The sequence below is a fragment of the Caretta caretta genome, chromosome 1 (assembly GCF_965140235.1).
Source record: "Caretta caretta isolate rCarCar2 chromosome 1, rCarCar1.hap1, whole genome shotgun sequence".
NCBI lineage: Eukaryota > Metazoa > Chordata > Testudines > Cheloniidae > Caretta > Caretta caretta.
The window spans coordinates 119,793,205-119,815,274 of NC_134206.1; the positions used below are offsets into that span (position 1 = coordinate 119,793,205).

The 22,070-nt window shown below is 35.0% G+C and overlaps 1 protein-coding gene across 8 annotated transcripts in view; it reads left to right on the forward strand.

Annotated features, from left to right (window-relative positions):
• REV1 (REV1 DNA directed polymerase) overlaps positions 1-22,070 on the forward strand; it is a 93,180-nt gene that overhangs the window by 28,671 nt on the left and 42,439 nt on the right. For 3 of the 8 annotated variants that reach the window (XM_048858007.2, XM_048857996.2, XM_048857978.2), the window contains exons 6-13: positions 2,010-2,731; positions 4,433-4,540; positions 6,595-6,711; positions 11,560-11,692; positions 14,414-14,542; positions 15,290-15,444; positions 18,275-18,394; positions 20,998-21,218. In XM_048858007.2, coding sequence (XP_048713964.2) covers positions 2,010-2,731; positions 4,433-4,540; positions 6,595-6,711; positions 11,560-11,692; positions 14,414-14,542; positions 15,290-15,444; positions 18,275-18,394; positions 20,998-21,218 — 1,705 coding nt within the window. Of the gene's footprint in view, positions 1-2,009; positions 2,732-4,432; positions 4,541-4,583; positions 5,654-6,594; positions 6,712-9,833; positions 9,946-11,559; positions 11,693-12,084; positions 12,136-14,413; positions 14,543-15,289; positions 15,445-18,274; positions 18,395-20,997; positions 21,219-22,070 lie in introns of those variants that run through there. The other 5 variants (XM_048857968.2, XM_048858014.2, XM_048858021.2 and 2 more) reach the window with 5 other exon arrangements.

A 22,070-nucleotide genomic window follows, 5' to 3' on the forward strand; every position in this document is an offset into this window, starting at 1 on the left:
GATGAAATAAGTCGTCTAGGGTCCCATAGTTATCCTCTTTTTGAGTCCAGTGCCTTGACCCCTGAACCACACTTTTCCATAATGTTTCTACTGTAGGACGCAATGCATATAGCACACAGCTCTATGGAAACAGTGTGTGTTGCACACATTAAGAGAATCTGACCAGTGATACTGAAATTAGGTCTTTGGTTTAAAAAGAATAATAAATTGAGATAATTATTCTTTTGGTAAAGGTTTTGGAGCAAGTATAAATGAATATAGCTGAAAAAAATAAGTTCAAAATGTTGCAGTGCATAACTAGCCTGTGGACATTTTTCCGTCTGAGAATTTAGCAAAACTCAAAGGGTGGACATTTATATGGATAAGGAAAATAAAATATATTACAAAGGATTTAAAAAATATAAAGAACAAAATTGGAAGGGGAATAAACCCTACCACTTGTAGATACAAGTCAGTCTCTAACTGATTTGGGAGTGAGTGGGGTTAGGAAAAAATTTCCCCCTATGGACAGGTTATTCCACAGTTGCCCATTTTTAATGTCTCTCGCAGAATTCTCTGACACATCTGGTATTGGCTATAGTCTGAGACAGGATATTGGATTAGATGGGCCCCAGATCAGATTCAGAATGGTAGTTTATGTTCCTCTATGTCACATAAAAAAGTCAGTTAATACTTGTTTTAGTAGATTGTAGATCTAATCCTGCATAGCGGTGCTGAAGGAGGATTAAGTGGTGACAGATGAAAGAGCTCCTACTGTATGTACATGCGAAGCATTTCTTTTTTGCTTACATTCATCTGTAGGTGATATTATAGTAACCTAAACCCTAGTTTAATATTACGTTCGTAATAATTTTGGGATGAAAAGAATATCCAGGCTTTCATAAGTATCTAACATAACCATTCTGAATTTTAAAACTTACTGTATACTATGACTATATTAAGTCAGTGCCACTGGGAAACAGCTTCCCAAACACATAGCTATTCCAAAATATTGTTGATATGTTTAATGTAGTTTATTGTAATTGCAGTAATCTTAGATGAATTGTTATCACAGCTAATTAGCTTTCTGGTTTTACTTGCATGTCAAATAGCTAATTACCAGTCACCTTTTGAATGTTTGTTAAAATGGCTTTCTGTGGAAGTATTTAGGTTTTTCTATAGACCAAGAATCCACTTAACTCTTGAAAAGTCTAATTTTAATCACACTTATATTCACTGGTATTGTTATAGTATTACTCTTTGAGGTAAAAGTTTTGTCTTCACGGTATCAAGGAAGAAGTAAACAGCTAATATACTGGACAACACTTACTGTTTATTTTTATACATACATAACATGCAAACAGTTTTTCTTAAAGAAAACAAATCTCCAAAAGCTGTGACTATTTTGAGTTTATAGATCTGGAACAAGTTTTAGCTAGGAGAAAACCAGATGGATTTCCACAAACTATCCTAAATCTTCCTCCAAAAAGGAGAAATACGTTTTTGATCTTTGCAATTAACATTTTCTATTATACAAAGAGTGTAAAAATTGCATCTTTGGGATAAAATGGAAGATATTCCCTTCCAGCAACCTTACATTATTAGTGCTGTCCAAGGTATGGTTATGATTCCAAAAAAAAAAAATCCAAATTACTGTGTTGCTCATGGTTTTTCGTCAAATATAGCTTACTGTAAATCCAGAGAAAGTTGCCTTACTAATGAGAGAGCATGATTAATGCAGGAGTGACCTTTAACTCTTATATTAATAATAATATAGCGAATCTACAAAAGCTTTTTGTACCAAAAATACTGACTTTTTATGGTGAAAGATCATAGTTCAAACTTAGTAATAAAGTCATATAATCATCTACCTCTAATAACCTAGCAGGAGTTTGCATGTGAGCATTCAGAATCCCTAAATTATCTATGTTATTTGTATATGTATATGTAAACACTTAAAATTATTTCTTGATGAACTGTATCTTTGTTTTTTGTAAGGTTATTAAATAACATTTTCTTGTCTGTTCTAGAAATTGTGTAATAAAAAAGTATGAGACTGAAAATGAGATCAAAGCCAATGGCATCAGTAGCTGGAATGAGGAAGAGAAAGAAGAAAGTGAAGATTTAGGCTTTATGGAGTTGGAGCAGGTCTTTCCTGGGAGGAAACAAAATGGAATTCAGCATCACAGAGACAGCACTGCCATTTTTAATGGACATGCTCATAATTCTACCAGTGCCTTACAGACACAGGATTGCGTGATGCCCTATGGCAATAGAGTTGCAAGCAGGTTATCTCCAGGCTCTGTGCCAGAGAAGGGGAAGACTGAAAAAGGCATCATTGACTTTAGAGACTGCACTATGCAGCAGTTGCAGGAAAGCAACAAAAACACAGATCTTTTAAAGAACCCACATAGGACTACGAGTAATTCATTCTCATCTTCATCTTTGCACAGTAATACTAAAATAAATGGTGCTCACCACTCCACTGTTCAGGGGCCTTTAAGCACAAAAAGCACTTCTTCAGTACCTACTCATAGCAAGGCCACTCCCTCATCATTGTCCAAACCTTTAGACTGCAGTTTTATTTCTGACTTTTACTCTCGTTCAAGACTGCATCACATATCTACATGGAAGTGTGAATTGACAGAATTTGTCAATACCCTGCAGAGAAAAAACAATGGTGTCTTTCCGGGAAGGGAAAAGTTAAAAAAATTGAAAGTGGGCAGGTCTGCACTTATGATAGCTGACACAGGTAGATACTTGTTTGACGGTTTTACTTAAAAAGATTCTCTATTTCTTCAGTCTTATGATAGGCAGCTGATCAAGATTAAACATGTGAGCTTTCTATATTCAAAAGGTTATGAGGTTATATGAAATAGCTACTTATGTGATTTTGATAAATGAACGTCTGAAGGGCCGCCTTCATTTTTTAATTTTAAAAGCAAATTGTGACTTAATATGAAATTCAGTTGTAAATACAATTCTTTTCTGTAGAATTATTAATTAATTCTTCCAGAGATTGCCAAGCTATTTTGGGTTCTTGAGGATAAACACTTTTATCTATACAAACAAAGGAGGTATTTGGTCTTACATTTTTCTTTGAAAATCTAACTCGCTACTTCTTACAGTTCATACTGAAGATTTCTAAGTTGAGTAGCAGTTGGAAATGATCTGTAATCGAAATGAGAATTTTTTAGCAAGACTGCTACATGCTCTTGGATCTTTGTGACCCTTCTTCATCTGGTCTAGAACAAAAATTGGCTCTGTAAGTGTGTTGCAGTGCATGCAGATGCCATACTGAAGTTATTCACGTAAAGAACAAAATGACCAGAACTTAAATATTTAAAGTATAGTAGTAGCCTAAATATTATTTTTCATCTTATATCTTTAGCAATATCTCCTTGAACATGCAGAACTATTCTTCCTAATTAACTAAGGATGAAAGGCAGACCATTACTTCTAGTAGAGATTTTTATTTCTTTAAGGTATCAAACTGTCATTATGTATTCCTTTGTTTTCCCTAATTGTATAATATTGAGCAATACTTTTCTTTAAAAAAAATAAAAAGACAGGTGATAGATGAGATGAAATGATTAAATGTTTGAAAACAGGGCCTTAAAAACAGTTTATTTCCTCTCATTGTTTGCCATTTGACAAATGAAGCAATTCAGTTTTCTTGATCTGAAATACTTTTTCATGATGGAGTGTTAGGTATTGTCCACACTTGGGATTTGCTCCAATGTCAGTGGTTGGTGGCCAGTCACCAGTGTAACTGCACCAGTTCAAATTCTATAGTGTACATGGGGAAATTATTATAAGTGACAATTGATCTAATGGAGCTTACCCCAGATTCAAGCAGGAGTAAGCTGCATCAGTGTAAATCGCAGCTTATAGCTGTTTTGCTTTCCTATGCTAGGTTTTGCACCTGTGTAGGTACACTGATGACTGAAATTCCCATTATAGAAAAGGTTTTTAAATCATTCAACACTTTCAATGAACAGAGAAGATTGTGCAGAGATGATGACTGCTCTGATCTTTGATCAAAAACTGAAGAAGCATTCCATTGCAGATTGAATTTTAGCATGGTGAATATTAAGACTTAGTTATTAGTGTGTATATATAGTAAACTCCTGGAAACAGACTTGTTTTAACAAGGTGAAGAATTTTAATTTTGAGAACATAAAAAGGAAATCATGGGGTATGAATCCTCACTTAGTAGACTTATGGCTACATTTCCACAATGTTGTTATATTGCATTCTATTATTTTAGTGCATTGAATAGTATACAATTTATTTTTTCCTTAAAGGCAGTTTAATAGTTGGGTGGGGAATATTATAAAAATAACTTCGGTGTGTTTGGAAACGTCTTATATCAGTCCTTGATGACTAACGTGAATACTGCAAAAATTGTAAATTAGGTTTCAAAATTTCTGTTTGTATTTGTTTATACCAGGTAATGTTTCTGTCTTAAGTTCATCCAAGCATCAGCGCTGTATAATGCACATGGATATGGATTGCTTCTTTGTATCAGTTGGTATTCGAAATAGGCCTGATCTCAAAGGTCAGTTTCATATATTTTTAAATGTCAAAAATCACTTATACAGTACTGAAAATGCACTTGCTGACAACAAGGAAAGTTGATTTGGTGAGTGCTTTTCTTCTAATAACTTTGCCCGATGGTATGAGAGCACTGCTCATATTGCCAGGTTGTATTGCTCAGTGCCCCACACTCAGTGAATACATGTGGAAGAAACAGAGTGGAATTCTTGCTGCCTTCTTTCCAGCATTTAGTACCAAGGAAAAGAAGAAAATACTTTCCCCACTCTCAGCAGCCAGAGGTGTGAAAAGGTGAAAAACGGAGATACATAACCCCTCCAAAACTAGAAATGGGGGGAGAGCTGGGCTATATCTGAACCCTGTTGGGATGACTTATCTTTTATTATTATTAAGCATAGGCAACCTGAATTCAGGTATTTCCTAATTTAGGGGTGCCTGATTTTGCAACTCTTAATGGTCTTTGAACATTTTTTCCTATGTAATTTCCTAGGCTTTGGGGGGGGGGGGGGCTTAACTTGAAGAACAGAAATTACATGTGGAACTATTTTGAACCTCTCCTGCATGAGTCATCAGCAGTCTATGACTGCAGAAGATGTAAATCCACAGTACAGATCCCTACCTGATAAACTAAAGGAGTAACTGGTAGTAATACTATGCAGTTATCTTTTCCAGTGTCTTATGCAACTGTTTGCCAGAGAGCAGAGGAATGTTGAGGATCAGAAATCCTGGGTTAAGTCCTGGCTGTGGAAGGGGAAGTGGTCACATGGTTACAGACAGCATAGATAATCATATAGATTTAGCACAAGCATTTTGAAAGGCAGCGTGGATACCAAATGTGATTTTTTTGTTTGTTTTTTGTTTCTGTACCCCAATTGTAAATAGAATGATGCTTGCCTGTTTTCTAAGGTAAGCGATATGTGGCCTTTTGCTTAATAAGAGCAGTCAAGTGGAAAAGGAAAGAACATAACTCTTTGTCTCCTTGGTCCTAGCTCAGTACGCTTTCCCATAGGCCAAAAGATATTCTACTGCTGTACCTGTCCAGACCTTTTGCTATGGGGTCTGGGAGAAAGTGCATACAGAGGGACATTGAGGCAAGGGAGCATACTCACTGAGGCTGGTGAGCATGCTCAATGCAGATGGAATGTTCAGAGATTTTACCGGTTAGCTCTACTGTGCAAATGGCAAATGTTGTAAGTTTATAAGTCTGCCAGATCTGGATGTATTTTCATAGGGATGCAGGTGCCTCTCTGACACCAGGGCTATCTCCCTGCCAAATATCAAATCTCTGTTATGGAAAGAGAGGCTAGAGCTTCTAATATTTTATTTATACATATAAAATTAAAAATAGATTTGCAAACATAAAAAAATACAATCTGTTCTTTAAACCTGTTCATGGAAGTGGTTGCACTGTTTGTGCTGAAGTGTTCCAAAAAAATTCAGCCTGAAAGAGACAAGCATGGAAAAGTTCAGAGGTGATTAAAATGGGGAAAGGTTAGGCCAGAATGGTCAGTGGTTAGACCTGGTCTAAACATAAAGTTATGACTGGCTTAACAAGTCTTTCACCATTTTAGTTAAACTGTTACACCTTTGTGTGTGGACTGTTTTATACCAGTTTAAACCTCGTTTACATTAGCTTACTTTAGTTAAATGGCAGGTGCAAAGTAAATTGATGTAAGATGGCAATGCATAGAGGTTGCAATGGTTCGACTAAATTGGTACAATATCAGATAGCTAGTTAGGCTGTGCATCTTCTGTTTAGGCAAGTCCTTATACGCAAACTAGCATAGCTGGATTTTTAGTGTTTGTTTCAAAGGATTTCTCTTTTCTCCTCCTTTTGACATGAGATTGTAACCAGTTAACTAAACTATTGTTTCTAATGCATGTCACTTCCTTAACTGCTGCTTCCTTAATGCTAGAAGATTAGATAACGCTGAAAGAATGGTGTTGAAAGAAGCGAACAAAATTAAAGTAAACATTGTCAGAAACTTTGCCTTGGTGTGCTATTGTTGTAAATGTTTATTATATAAGAACTTTAATTAACTTAATTATTCTTCACAGGAAAACCAGTGGCTGTTACAAGCAACAGAGGTGCTGGAAGGGCACCACTGCGCCCTGGTGCAAACCCACAGATGGAATGGCAATATTACCAGAATAAGATATTGAATGGCAAAGCAGGTACAAAAATGAGTCTGATTTTAAAATCACAGTGCTGATGAAGAATCTCTCATTTAAAGTTATAAAAAATTAAGGATAAATATTTTTCACTGAGCTGACTTTAGAGAGAGAGATTAATGTTTGACAGGATAGTGGTCTCTGACAACAATATAAATTGCTTCTGTAATAGTTTGCCATCATTACATTCTGCTAATTAATTTTGTTGAGAATGGACATATATTTTAGGGTAACTTATTTTTTATTTCCTTTTTGGTTAGGGATGGGAATAAAGTATAGTGCTTTGATAAATGTGTATGTCCTGTTTGAAAAATAAGATAAACATAGACCATCTGTGATCATTTGCACCTGAGTAACAGTATATCACAGAGGATCCAGTACAAAATATCAAAAGTTAAGGTTGCTAAAAGGACTTATTAGAAAGCATAGGAGAACTGTACAAACACCAGCATGTTACCGATGAGAAATTGGCTGCTAAGATATAGGTATACGTCTTTGAGCTATATATGTCTTAACCTGTAGACTTAATGTAGCTTCGTTTTAGAATATTTCAGTTGCTGGAAAGCCCCTGAAGAATTCAATGAATTCTGTCCTCTCACTATCAGGATTGTTCCCTCTAAAGACAGGCATCTGTTGTTGATTATTAAAGAATTTCTCATTCTCCCACAGTACTTTAGAAACTGTTTTTATTACATTTTGTGTTCTGAAGTAGCAATATACAAGTGTCAACAATAAATTACTGTAAGACAGCATTTAAGACTAGGTGTGTTCATACAATCTGAAGTATGTTTACTATGGAAAAAAAGTGGCACACTAAAAATAAATAGCTTTTCATATTTATTTTCCCAGTTATTTTATTAATTTTTCTCAGTTTAGAAGTTTAAAGAGGTTTCTAACCACAACCATTTAATTTCAGCTTGATTTCTGGAAATCAGATTATTTTTCACTTCTTACATTAGCAGCAGAATCAACGAATAGCGTTGGATTAGAATTTATACCACAGTTAGTAATTTTGTTGATGTGCAAGGTAGACTAGAATAGTTTGATTTTCCACAACTATGTTGTTTCTGTAGTATTAACGGTAAAAAGTTGGCTATGTCAATAAATTAAGCAGATCCTGGAAGAAAAATGGAAAGCAGATATCTTCCGTAATAGATGCCCTTTGTCGTTTTGCAATAGCATAATCACAGTTTAAAACAGGAAGAAAATAAAAAATATAGAACCCATTGTCGCTCCACCTTTTCTTAGTGCCTTTCAGGATGTTCAAACTTAATCAAATTGATTCCTAGTGCCATGTGTAAGACTGAGTAGTTTATAATAAGGGCAGTTATTGCTTATAGGGATTTAGCCTTGTTGCACAGTTTGTCAATGAACAGTTGGTAGCATAGTTCTAAACATAGGCACTCTACAACATTTTCCAGGCCAGTGTATTTTGATAAGAAGGTCATTTGTTACAATTTAGAAATGTCTTGGAAAGCTAGCTAGTTAAATAAAATTGAGGAAGATTAGCTATGAATAACATACTATGTGTGATACACAAATTCCACAGTATCTCTTCTATGATATTCAGTGTGCAAGGTTTCACTGGAGCTCAGGTTCAGTATGTTACAAACTCATTGTTCTTTATTGCAGCAGCTTTTTCTGGAAGTGCGCACATTCAGACCTTTTACTTCAGCATCCTCCCTTGCTGGCAGGCAGCTCTTTCTTTCTTCCTGTGCAGCCTGTAGTTTGCCAAAAGGTGTGGTGTTTTGTTTTGTTTTGTTTTTTTCCCTCCCTGGCACTCTTTTTAAAGTATGTATCTTATTAACTACAGGTTCATTACATTTTTAAAAAGTCTCTTTTTATTAATTTTATCTCAACTTACCAAACTTATATCAAGAGAGACTATTATAGATTTTCATTAAAAGTATCAGATTGTCGTCTTGAGGAGAACAAAATGAATTTAGAGATTGAGTATTACTTTTTAGCATTAATTGAAAAGGTGGTACTGCTAACTAACTCTGACTTTGCTACATCCTAGATAGTGTACATGAAGCACTTCACAGCAGGAACAAACTATGCTGTGCACTGCATGTAAATATGGTCCAGTAGGCATATAGGCCCATGTGAAACAAACTTAAATCTATTTTCTAAAGATATCAAAAACCCAAAGGGCCAAATTGTGCTCTGTTAAACATGCACAACCTGTTGGGGATATACTTGTGTAAATGAGAAGAAAATTGGGCCCGAGTATTCTTTTTATTTAAATTCATTTTTACACCGATTCTCCTGTATAGAGCAAACTTCATTTGTTTGATGCCTCATGCTGTCCAAACTGTTCTCTGATCTTGCCTTCTCCAGAACTTGCTTATTAGAAATAATGTTCCAAATTGAAAAAAATAGATACATAAATTCCTCTGACTCACTTAGTTTGACCAGATACAGATTCCTTCAGCTTCAACTACTGCTTTTGCAAATTGCTTCTTCAGTGATACTGGTTCCTGCTTTTTGGTCTGGATTGCTGGACAGATATCTAGGAACAGTAGAATCTTGGATCCTTTATGAAATACTTCTTTTTTCTTTTTTGGATTCATCCAAAACTATATAACTTTGAAATTTAAAATTTGTTGTCTTTCTCACTCTGTGTGTCAATTTGGAGCAGTTTCCTGAGTGGTAGAAATTACACTCTGTTGATATCTTCTTTAACATTCATGTCCGAAAACTAAGGGATTAGTGTACACACCCAATTCAGAGGTTGGGGTCTCTTTTCGTAGCCAGGATGTCCAAGACGTGGATATTTTTAGTCTTTCTTTCCCTCCACCCCTGTATCTCCAGTTTTCATTCTAAAGAGCAGCAGTTGTAACTATCATATTACTCACAGATTTATTCTCAGCAATTTCTTTTTCACAGACTTAGGGTCCTGGCCTCTGATTTCTCCATTTGTTGCTCCACATTCACCATGCATTTGTCTAGTTTCCCAGCTTTTGATGAGAGATTCTCTACCTTGCCTTCCAGTGAGGACAATGTGTTCTGCATTGCCCGGAATTTCACATGAAGTGACTCCATCAGCTCATGGGGGGATCTGCTCTGCTACGCTGTGGAAAAGGTCGACGAGCCCAATGAAGATAGACAAGATGACAACAACATCTCAGGCCAGGGCACAGGAAGGCACAGACTAAATACGTTGTTCTTGTCATTCTTATCTTTATTTGGGCCATAATTTTGCTCTTAATAAATTTGCAACTTCCGACATCTTAGGTAACTTAATGAGCCCATCAAACATTAAAACAAATTTTTAAGAAATAAAAAGACAAGTAAATTAGAAGTTCTATAGAAAGGCAGATGAGTCACATGAGTCAGATTCTGCCCCCCATTACAACCTTTCTTTGGTCTGATAACCACCTTTATGTGGAGATAGCAACATACTTCTTTTCAAACTAAAAATGTTAATCTGTAAGCTGTTGTCATACAGTATTATTGGGCACGTGCAGCTATAACTTGTATATTGTATTATATTACAAAGGTGTATTGTATTAAATAGACTGCAATAATGAAAACCAAATCTAAATTGTATATTATACTTTTCCTTTAAAGCAAGCAGTAGCTTTTTGTCCTTTGAGATTTCACCATTTAGAGTTCAGTTCTTGATTTCAGAGCTTTGGGTTTTTTGCAGCTACTTGATTTTTCTGGCTGACCTACAATTAAGAGTCAGTGTGCTTATCTAGAGATACTTAGCTACCATATTGATGTGCAGAGAATAAGAATCTGAATAGAATAGAGAATGCTTTACTTTTCCCCAATTTGCTGTATTTCTCTACCATACATTTCTGCATATGTATGTAGTACTCAGGTGGCTTGAATGATTCTTAAGTCTTTTTGTCTTAGCTCATTCAAAGTAGGTTTTATAGAATTAGCTAAAGATCTGTCTCATCCTTTTCTTTAATAGTCTGAGATTGGAGTATTTATTTAGCGTTGCATCATTTTGGTCCAGCGGACGTTTGGAATGATATACAAAATCAGGTGCTTTTGAATCCCACTAAGAGAATCATCAGAGGCCAGTGACTGAAACGTTATCTGTGAATTTAACAATAAAGCTGAAAGTTGTGAAGGACATATAAGTATCCAGCAAGGCTTACATTTTTTTTGCTTATTTCCTGATCTGAAAATATTCTTGGTATTTTGTTTAACTTTTAAAATTCTGATTTGAGGTGTCTAAATTAAGTTACTTGATGTTTAGATTAAGTAATTACTAGAAAGTAGAGATGTCAGTACTAGGTTACCAGGAGGCTGAGCTGCAGAATTGCATTTTAAGTTGAAATTCTATATTCTTGTACTTTTTAACTTACTTTTTTTTTAAAAGGGGTGTAAATATGACATTCTTTTGTTCAGACAAATGGTTGATAAGCTTTGAGTGTCTTGCATTTAGTTTATAGGTTGTAGCTTAAAGAAACCTCAGGAGTTTGGCAATTAAATCTGTTTTTACAACCATGTTAAGGGTATTAACGGTTCTCTCAACTCACAGTATTATTATAGTCTGAATTTTATTGGCCACTAGCCATCTACATGTTGGTCTCAGATAATGTGAAAAAAAGAAAGTATAGTTATTCTTCAGTAGCATCATATTTTACTGTCCTCCAGAGATCAACCCCATAGATGGGTGTTAATATATTGGTAAGTTCTTTGTTGACCTAATCGGTTATTGGATGATTTAAACCAATATATTGTGAAGAAATTCCTCATCATAAAATATGAACACAGAAACTGCTGGAAAAAATTTCAGTTGTAAATCCATTGATTATTTGGAATGAAATAAGTCTTTTGAACCATTAAGACAATAATATAAGAACAAAATGTAAAATATTCTTTTCCAAGCAGAAAATAGAGTTCCTGATAAACTGGACTCATCAATCGGGGAGAATCCAGATTCTGCACAGATGAATGGAGCTGACTTGGATATCTCTGGTTTGTCAATGGCTGAAATTGCATCTTGTAGTTATGAAGCCAGGTAGATAGAAATTATTTGTCATCTTGATTGTAAAGTTCTGTCATACAGTGCTCACAGATGGCTAGTGAAATATCTATTTACATTGCTTAACTTCATCCAAACATGGAACACTTAGTCTTTGTTTCAGAAATTACATTTAAATAAATTATGCTAGGCACCAGCACAAGAAGGGAAAATGTGTTTCCTCTCCCTTTTTACTTTAGCTCATAACTCGAAACATGGTATTAATCAGTTCTCACAAGCTAAGATATTTCAGTTGGGCCAAGGCCACTAAAGAAAATCCGAGGTTCCATACAAAGTGATTGATTTAATAGGTGCCGTCCTTCTCTCTGAAACTGAACCACTGTTTTTTCATTGCATTAGGAATGTTGTACTATTGGAGGTCAGGCACAGATGAGGCATAAAATTAAAGTCCTGATTGCTTGTGATCACCAAATCTAACGGTAATTTTCCCACAAATTGTGTGCTGAATTCCCCAAATATCCTGGTCAAGAGGGGAACATCCAGCGCCTACAGTAACTTGTTTTAAATATAGTCTCAAAGATATATAATATATTGATATTTAGGGCTGTCAAGCAATTAAAAAAAATAATCCCAATTAATTGTGTGATTTAAAAAAAATTAATCCCGATTAATCACACTGTTAAATAGTAATAGAGTACTATTTATTTAAATATTTTTGGATATTTTCTACATTTTCAAGTATATTGATACAACACAGAATACAAAGTGTACAGTGCTAACTTTATATTATTTTTATTACAAATATTTGCACTGTAAAAAACAAAAGAAATAGTATTTTTCAATTAACCTAATACATGTACTGTAGAGCAATTTCTTTATCCTAAAAGCTGAACTCACAAATGTAGAATTATGTATTTAAAAAAGGCATTCAGAAATAACACAATGCAAAACTTTAGAGCCCATATGTCCACTCTGTCCTACTTCTTTTTCAGCCAATCGCTCAGAGAAACAAGTTTGTTTAAATTTTCAGGAGATAATGCTGCCTGCTTCTTGTTTACAATGTCACCTGAAAGCGAGAACAGGTGTTCGCATGGCACTGTTGTAGCTGACATCACAAGATAGTTACGTGCCATATGTGCTAAAGATTCATATTTCCCTTCATACTTCAACCACCATTCCAGAGGACATGCGTTCATGGCGAGGACTGGTTCTGCTCGATAACGATCCAACGATTGGAAGGCACTTCGGATTCTTAAACCTTGGCTCGAGTGCTGTAGCTACCTTCAGAAATCTCACATTGGTACCTTCTTTGTGTTTTGTCAAATCTGCATTGAAAGTGTTCTTAAAACGAACAACATGTGCAGGGTCATCATCCAAGACTGCTATAACATGAAATATATGGCAGAATGCAGATAAAACAGAGCAGGGGACATACAATTCTCCCCCAAGGAGTTCAGTCACAAATTTAATTAATGCTTTTTTTAAATGAGCATCATCAGCATGGAAGCATGTCTTCGGGAATGGTGGCCAAAGCATGAAGGGGCATACAAATGTTTAGCATATTTGGCATATAAATACCTTGCAGTGCTGGCTACAAAAGTGCCATGTGAATGCCTGTTCTCATTTCAGGTGACATTGTAAATAAGAAATGGACAGCATTATCTCCCAGAGATGTAAACAAACTTATTTGTCTTAGCGGTTGGCTGAACAAGAAGTAGGACTGAGTGGACTTGTAGGCTCTTAAGTTTTACATTGTTTTGTTTTTGAGTACAGTTATGTAACAACAACAAAATCTGTATTTGTAAGTTGCACTTTCATGATAAAGAGATTGCACTATGGTGCTTGTATGAGGTGAATTTTTACAGTGCAAATATTTGTAATCAAAAATAATATAAAGTGAGCACTGTACACTTCGTATTCTGTGTTGTAATTGAAATCACTATATTTGAAAATGTAGAAAACATCCAAAAATATTTAATAAATTTCAATTGGTATTCTATTATTTAACAGTGTGATTAATCACGATTAATTTTTTTGAGTTAATTGCATGAGTTAACTGCGATTAATCAACAGCCTAATTGGTTCGTATGGCAAATAACACCCTTGCATTTATTATCGCCATGGAACCATCGTTAGAGTATTATAGGGCAGATGAGCTGGTGGTTTGTTTTTGTTTTGTTTTTTTTTGGCTTGGTTTTGCAAAGATTTTATTTATTTTATAGTTCAATATGTAACTTTACACAGTTGTGCTATTATAATAAAATAAACCACATTGATCCTCTTTCCTTCTCCATGCTCTAGCAGAGTTGTACTGTTTTACATAGTTCATGTTCTTTCATAGCTTGGAGCAGGAGATGGCAAGCTCTGTCTAAAATACATATTATTTAATTTTAAAATAAGTTACGATGTATATTCCCAATAGCCCCACTTCTGTTCATTGTTTGAGACACATAGCACAAAATCCTATAATTTTTGGATTTCATTACTATAGTGCAAGTCACTTTTTGCATCAATTAGACCATTTACATGAGTGGAGAAAACTCCTGTATATCTGTTCTTTGCCTGGAGTAGTGGTGCGGAAAAGTATGAATATTATTATTTATTTGTATTACTGTGGCATCTAGGAGTCCTAGGTATGGGCTGAAAATCCATTGTGCTAGGTGGTGCTGTACAAACACTTTACCTTGTAAATATCTGAAATGTGATTTTTGAAAAAGGGAAGATTTATATAACTTACTTGATTTTATTTGATTTTAGACAAGTTGGGATAAAGAATGGAATGTTTTTTGGCCAAGCAAAACAGCTATGTCCAAGTCTTCAAGCAGTTCCATATGACTTCCATGCATACAAAGAAGTTACACAGACAGTGTATGAGACACTGGCCAGGTAAAGTGCATTATGTATTTGTATAATCTTTTGCAGCAATCAAGCATGTTTTCACTTGCTACATTCCTAAATGCCATTATGTGATCTAGGATTTTCATCTTCATGGGTCTGTTATCCCCATTTTTTTCCCCCTTTCAAACCATTCCCACCTCAGTTCTTCCTTTTGTAGTAACTTTTTATCTTGACTGGGTAATGGAGGGTAGTCAGTTTAGACTGAGATTGCCTCCTGTGTTGCTCTGTATCTTTAGGTCAAATCCTGCAAAATGATCAACATCTGACTCCTGTAAAAGTCAGTGTCAAAACTTCCACTGACTTCAGTGGGAGAAGACTGTGGCTTTCAATTGGCAAGTGTTGTATGTGCTGCTGCCCTTCCAAGACACCAACATTTCTTTAGACACACATTTTCAAGAACTGAATTTTTTTGGAATAAATTTAAAGAAAAGTTTACTTCTTTATTTCAGTTGACTGGGGGGAGGGGAAAGGGGTCAGTTATTTTTAGGTGAAGAATAAAATATTTAACTTTCCTTCTCCAACTAATCTTTTAAAAGCATGATGCATACTGAAATTAATCCTAGACCGTAGTTTGCTTTAGTAATACTTTTAAATGCTTAACTAAGTTGTGTGGGATAATGAGAATAAAAATTAGGGAAATACCACCACAAAAGGAAGACTTTACTTGCTACATATTTGTTTTAACAGATGGTGAGCTGTTGCTGCTGTTTCACCTCCTTTACTTTGTGTTGTTAGCTATACTCATAACATCGAAGCAGTCAGTTGTGATGAAGCACTAGTAGATATCACTGAAATCCTTGCAGAGACCAGACTGACTCCTGATGAATTTGCAAGTGCTATCCGCACCGAAATCAAAGACCAGACTAAATGTGCTGCCTCTGTTGGGATGGGTTAGTACTTTATTTCATATTTACTTACAAGTGTCACTTGCCGTCCTTGGGTATATCAAAATAATATAAGGGACTGCTAAAACAGTGAGTTTTCATGAAATACACAAAACATTGCCATTAAAATAAATTTACTAAAAAAAATTCCTTGATGGAAAATGTTAAGCAACCTAACTTTAGGGGTTGCTACCAGCTCCCTTTATAGTACTGACAGTGTGGTATAATTTCACTTCTGGGACACTTCGTGTTCATTTAAAAATAAATATTAAGATATCTTTTCCAGTAGATTTTACAAATGAAAGCAGGATAAAACCTATTCAATCACCATCCAGTATAAAACGGGAAAGTAATAAAGGGCTATAGAGTGGCATGATTTGGTATAGGTCATGAAACATGTTCACTAAAAGTAGAGGTAGTCAGTTTTGTAGGAGGTACAGTATGTGAATTCACATCTTTGAAAATTTTCCATGCTTGCTTTTTCTTTTTCCTTGTCCCTCTCTCTCTCCCCCTTTCTCTCTGTTCATAATCATATTATAGAAATGAGAATCTGGGAATAAATATTTTGAGACAATTAAAATTCACTTCTGATTTAAGTTGAAATCCATTATTGTAGCTCGTTGGAAGTAGACTTCTCCCATTATCTCTTATTCATTATTGTTATTAACTTTAAATATAATTCACCAGATTCCTGTTTGTGTCATGCCTTGCCTTGAGACATATTTGGAACCTTTTATAGCCTTACTTAATGTGCTTATTCTTTATTTTAAAAAATACAGTTTCTGAGCATACCTTTTATATTCTGATTTCAATTTCATTGGTTGAAAGAACCAATTCCTTCAGTCAAATGTTTGTTCCAGTAATAAGTATATATCAAATACTTTTAAAAAGAGAGCAGTCTGCAATTACTGTGTATCCAGTGATTTTCTAAAACTTCATATGATGGGAATAGTACAAGGACATCACCTTAGGCCAGGATAAAATGATTTGGAACAAAGGACATGTGGCCCAGTGGCTAAGACACAAGCCTGTGACTTGAAAGAGACCTGGATTCAGTTCTTTAGCCTGCCACATACTTTGTGAGACCTTGAGCAAGTAATTTATCTCCTTGGGAAGGTTGCAGCAATATAACCGAAGATGTGAATTTCACTGATTATATAGCTCAACCAGTGAAAACTTCTGTGTTGAATGCTCTTATCTCTGAGATAACTGTCTTTTATTGTTATTATTTTTATTATTTATTATTTTGGTTTAGCTTAAGTCAGTTGGGAACAGATTTAAGTTAGATGGAAATAAGAGCATCCACACAGAGATTTCACTGGCTTAACTAAGTCATTTTATCTAAGCCAATTAAATTAAAACCTGTGAATGTGTGTAGACAAGGCCTTACTTTTTCTGTGCCTCAGTTCCCCATCTTGTAAAATGAGTATAGTAGTATTTCCCACTTCACATAATGCTGTGAGGATATATACAGTAAACATTGTGAGTCACTTTGATACTACAGTAATGGGAGCCATATACCTAAGATAGGTAGACTGGTGGAAATCTGAAGTGACATATTACAGGCAGAGGATGGGACACCAAAGGAAAATTGGACATGGAATCCTCACGAAAGCTTATGCTCAAATAAATTTGTTAGCCTCTAAGGTGCCACAAGTACTCCTTTTTTTTTATCGAGTGTGTCATAAATATAATTGCTAGCATGGTGCCCATGATGTCTGCATTACCATCATTATTTACCAAAAAGATATTAAATAATGTAACCCTTGCAGGACAGGAGAGACAGGGAACAACACATTGTAAATGGTGACATTTACCTAACCTTTTGTAGTTTTCCCTATATTACAGCAAGGTTTTTTTGGTAGCAATGATATCACAGAACGAGACATGCTAGCACACCATATTGGAGTGGTAGCTGGCTGGACATGAAGAAACCTGTAAGCAGAAAAAAAATTCTGAAAGTGTGCCAAATGTCCCCCTCACTCTGATTTTTATGTGGCATTCTAATAGTAAAACTAATGGAATTTTATTCTTTTTTAGCAGGTAAAGGGGCTGAGAAATACCCATTTCTATCATATAATTAACTATTAGTATGATTAGTGTAATTGACAGTTTATTATACTTACGTTGAGCGCAACATCTTTTTTCAGAATGATCTTCAGCAGTGATACTCAGAGCTCAGGGGTTCAGGAGCCAAATTAGTGATCACCATTACCCAAAAGGGCCACAGTAGTGAGAATTCATTGTTTCATATACTATATAATTCTCACAGCAAAATGACCACATTTTTTTTATCAGCTACAATTGGTTAATTACATATTAAAAGTATCCTGATTGGATAGTAACTTAGATTGATAAATAATTAAATCACACTGTTTTAATAATGTGCTGCAAAGAGCTGCAGGAGACACATTAAAGAGTCACTGGTGGCTCATGAGCCTCAGTCTGAGTATCTCTGATCTACAGTATAAAGATGCTGAAATTTTACTTTTTAGCGATTTTGATAGCTACTATGTCTATTTCTACATGTGTAGAACATTCACTGGAGACTAATACATTAAAGTATTTTGTAGTGGGTGTTTTTTATTTTAATTTAGCAAGTACAAGTTAGTGTTGCAAAAATTCCCTTTTTCCCTCAAACCCTACCAATTGTGGAGTGGAAGCATGGACTGCAGAAACAAATACTAAATAAAAAATCCAAAGCAGTATTTGGAGAGGGATTAAAATGTGGCTATACCTCTCTACACCTTTCTCTTCATCCTCTGACTAGGAAAATGCTGTTTGTGATGGCAGAAATCAGCATAGGCATCTTTTAATTATTTGTTCACTTTTACAGGTTCCAATATTCTGCTGGCCAGAATGGCAACCCGCAAAGCAAAACCAGATGGACAGTATCACTTAAAACCGGAGGAAGTGGATGATTTTATTAGAGGTCAGCTAGTTAGCAATCTTCCAGGTACATTTTTAAATTGAATTATTGATGTCCTTCTTTTACAGGGATTTTTCAGGCTGACATTAGAATTTGCTATATGTTGCAAATTGGTGTCCAGTATCAATCAAGGGTCAAATTATTTTTCTCAAATTTCACATAAAAGAGGTTCGCCATTATTTAAGGTTATGTAATCTGGAAAATGAAGATATTTCATGTTTAGGATTATCTGCTGAATACTGGAATGCTCCTTCTCATTTCTCTTGTTATTTTACATTATTTTCTTTGTATCTTCTTTAAAAATAAATTCCTTATTAAAGACCTTACAAAGCCATATAGTATGGTGAGTTGGCAAGGGATGGACTCAGTTTAGTATTTCAGGCAGCCTGAATACTTTTGCATTGCTAATTTCTGGGTGTTACATCTCCAGCAGAATTCATGCTGAGTCACTATACTTGGGTAGTTACTGTTAGGAATGTAATGAAAAAGTCTCTTAGTATAGGTTTCAGAGTAGCAGCCGTATTAGTCTGTATCCGCAAAAAGAAAAGGAGTACTTGTGGCACCTTAGAGACTAACCAGTTTATTTGAGCATAAGCTAGGTAGCTCACGAAAGCTTATGCTCAAATAAATTTTAGTCTCTAAGGTGCCACAAGTACTCCTTTTCGCTTAGTATAATGTGCTTGCCTGATTGGTTAGTTGGCTCTGTTATGAATGGTTGAAAATCATATTGTAGGTGGTGTCAGGATCAAGGGAATATTTTTTTCGAAAGGCGTGTGCACTGACAGAATTTTGAAGTTTGGGAAGGCACCAGAAAAAGGGAGTTACTAAGGATAAAGAGACATGACTGAAAAATGGGAGAGGAAAGGGGGTAAAAAGATGGATGGTTTTCTTAAAACTTGTTGATATTAGGTAATGCCCAGTGAGAGAAGGGTTGGAGAAAAATGAGGAAGGTGGAGAAGTAGAAGTCAGTGAGTGGAATGTAGAGGAGGAGATACGGGAAAACTGAGCATTCTTGGGTTGAAAGAAGGAAGTATTCCTTGAAATTAGCCAACGCAAGGATGGAATGGTGAGTGGAGAATACAATGGAAAAGGAAACTACAATAGGACTACAACACCTTAACACTTCTGTGTACATTATCTTGCCATAATGGACATAGAAGTAGGACTGACAACATTTGTTTTCATTGAATTACTGTATGTAAAGATCTCTAATTTATTGTACCATTAAACTTGAGGTACAGGAATCTGTGTGGATTGTGTCATGGAAGAATAGTAGAAATTTGCTCAATTGTGGCAACTGTATTTATTCAATTGTAAGCCAAAGTGCTTTCTTGTATGTAACAGGATAGCATGTTGCCTTTATAGCGTATGCACCTGACACAGTTTGAGAGGGAAGACCCTGAAGTTAATGAATAACTGAAATACAGAGCATAAATGGGTACTTAATCTTGCTCAAACTGTATGCACAGCTGTTTTAGGAATATGTGTTCCAAAAAGATTTCTTTCATATAAGGAAACAAAACAGAAGGATATTGTAGTAGACATATAAAATATTTGAAAATAGCATCATTATCCATATGTTCCTCAATGTATAATGCTAAATCTAGAATAATACTTAATTTGTCTATTTCACTTCTGACTGTAGCTCACTATAGATTGCCAAGGCAATTAGGTTTTAGAAGCTTGATTTTTTTCTTGATACATAACTTTTTTTGGTTTGGCCTCTTCATCTAACCTGTACTATCTGTCCATTTTTATCTAATTAAATTTAATTTTCTATAGTATAACGTAGTATGCTTTAACTTAAAAGTCCTTTAAAGTTTTCTGATGTCACTTGCATTTAATGTTTTCAGTGTCAGTACATCATTTAAATTGTAAAATGGAGATCCTAAAAGATGGAATCTGATTCAGAGTATTCTAACTTTAGCTATCTACAGTAGTGTAAATGCGTAAGTTATGATTAATTTGTAAATTATTACTTTTTTTATAAATCAGTAATTTTCACTAAAAAGAGATAAAATTAACATACTTGGATACTTACAATTTTCAGGTGGTTCGTAACTCATAATTTGAGCCGTCTTTCCTCTCTGAAATAACATGTTTCCAACCAAGTAGCAATTGAAAATAGCTAGAATTTTTACAGGTTTCCTTTTAGGTGCAAACACTTTTGTGTACAGTTGCAAATATATCTCACTTATTTTGTTTCTGATTATGTAAGGCTTCAGAGCTTTTTTGGATTGATAAAATGTATTAATCAGACTACTGTCTTAATACTGACCTTGTGCTCAGTTGTTGTACAAAGCGTAGAAGACACTGTTGTTATCCATGGGGTTACAAGTTTAAAAGCAATGTCTTGCAAGCACAAGTTAGCAAGTCTTGAAATTGGAACAAGCATACAAACATCAGTAACTGTAAAATTTGGTACAGACTAAACAAATACTGTACACGATACAAAAGTTTCTGGTCAATCGTAATGCAGCCAATGTGCTTTTTCCCCCAATCCCACCTTAAAATTTGAACTGGATACCGGGCATTTTAGGATTGAAAGAGAATGGTCGTGCTTTAAAAATAATGAACTTTGTCTGGATTGTGTAGACTTAACAGAACAAAATTACTTATTCTCTTGTTAGGAGTTGGTAGGTCAATGGAATCCAAGTTGGCATCTTTGGGAATTAAAACTTGTGGAGACTTACAATATCTTACTATGTCAAAACTCCAGAAGGAATTTGGTCCAAAAACAGGGCAGATGCTCTACAGATTCTGTCGTGGCTTGGATGATAGACCTGTTCGAACAGAAAAGGAAAGAAAATCTGTTTCAGCTGAGATCAACTATGGTATAAGGTTTACTCAGGTAAACTAAAACTGTCTTTCGTTTTGGAGGATTAAATATTATGTTTGAAAGACTTCCTCCCACAGCAGAAGATCCTCCTTGTTTCCCATGGATATTCTGAATGCCCTCATTTAATCTTTTTTTTAAGACATCGCTCTGTTACAGCCACAATAACAACAGTCTTATTGATAATCCATCATTCTCAACATAACATTCTATTCCCGGGAACGATTCACCAGACTGAAATTCAAATGCAGGTTACTCATGTGGCAATGCATAGTACCATATCTAGACTAGTGCAAATTTTTAACCAATTTCTATCTTTTAAAATACTGCATTTTTAAAATCTTTTATTAATTATAACTATGTTAAAATTATTACCTTCATAAAGGAAGTTAGTGCAATGGTAAGAGTGAGAAATTAAATACTATATGAAAACTATAAAAATGAAGGCCAACATTTTCATACCTGGGTGCCTAAAGTTAGACTCTTTAACATATTGTTTAAGGTTCTTAAACAAAATGCCATATTGGAGAGGGAGGGAGCCTCTGCCTTTTTCATTGATTTTAGAATCAAAACAACAATCTAGGGGTTTGTCTACACAAGCTCTTAATCTACTCCCATTTTAAAGGAGGGTATATTAAAGCAGTGGTTCTCAACCAGGGATACATGTACCCCTGGGTGTATGCAGAGGTCTTTTAGGGGTGCATCGAGATACTTTCCTAGTTTTACAACAGACTGCATAAAAAGCACTAGTGAAGTCAGTACAAACTAAAATTTCATACAGACAATGACTTGTTTATACTGCTCTATATACTGTACACTGAAATGTAAGGACAATATTTATATTCCAATTGATTTATTTATAATTAT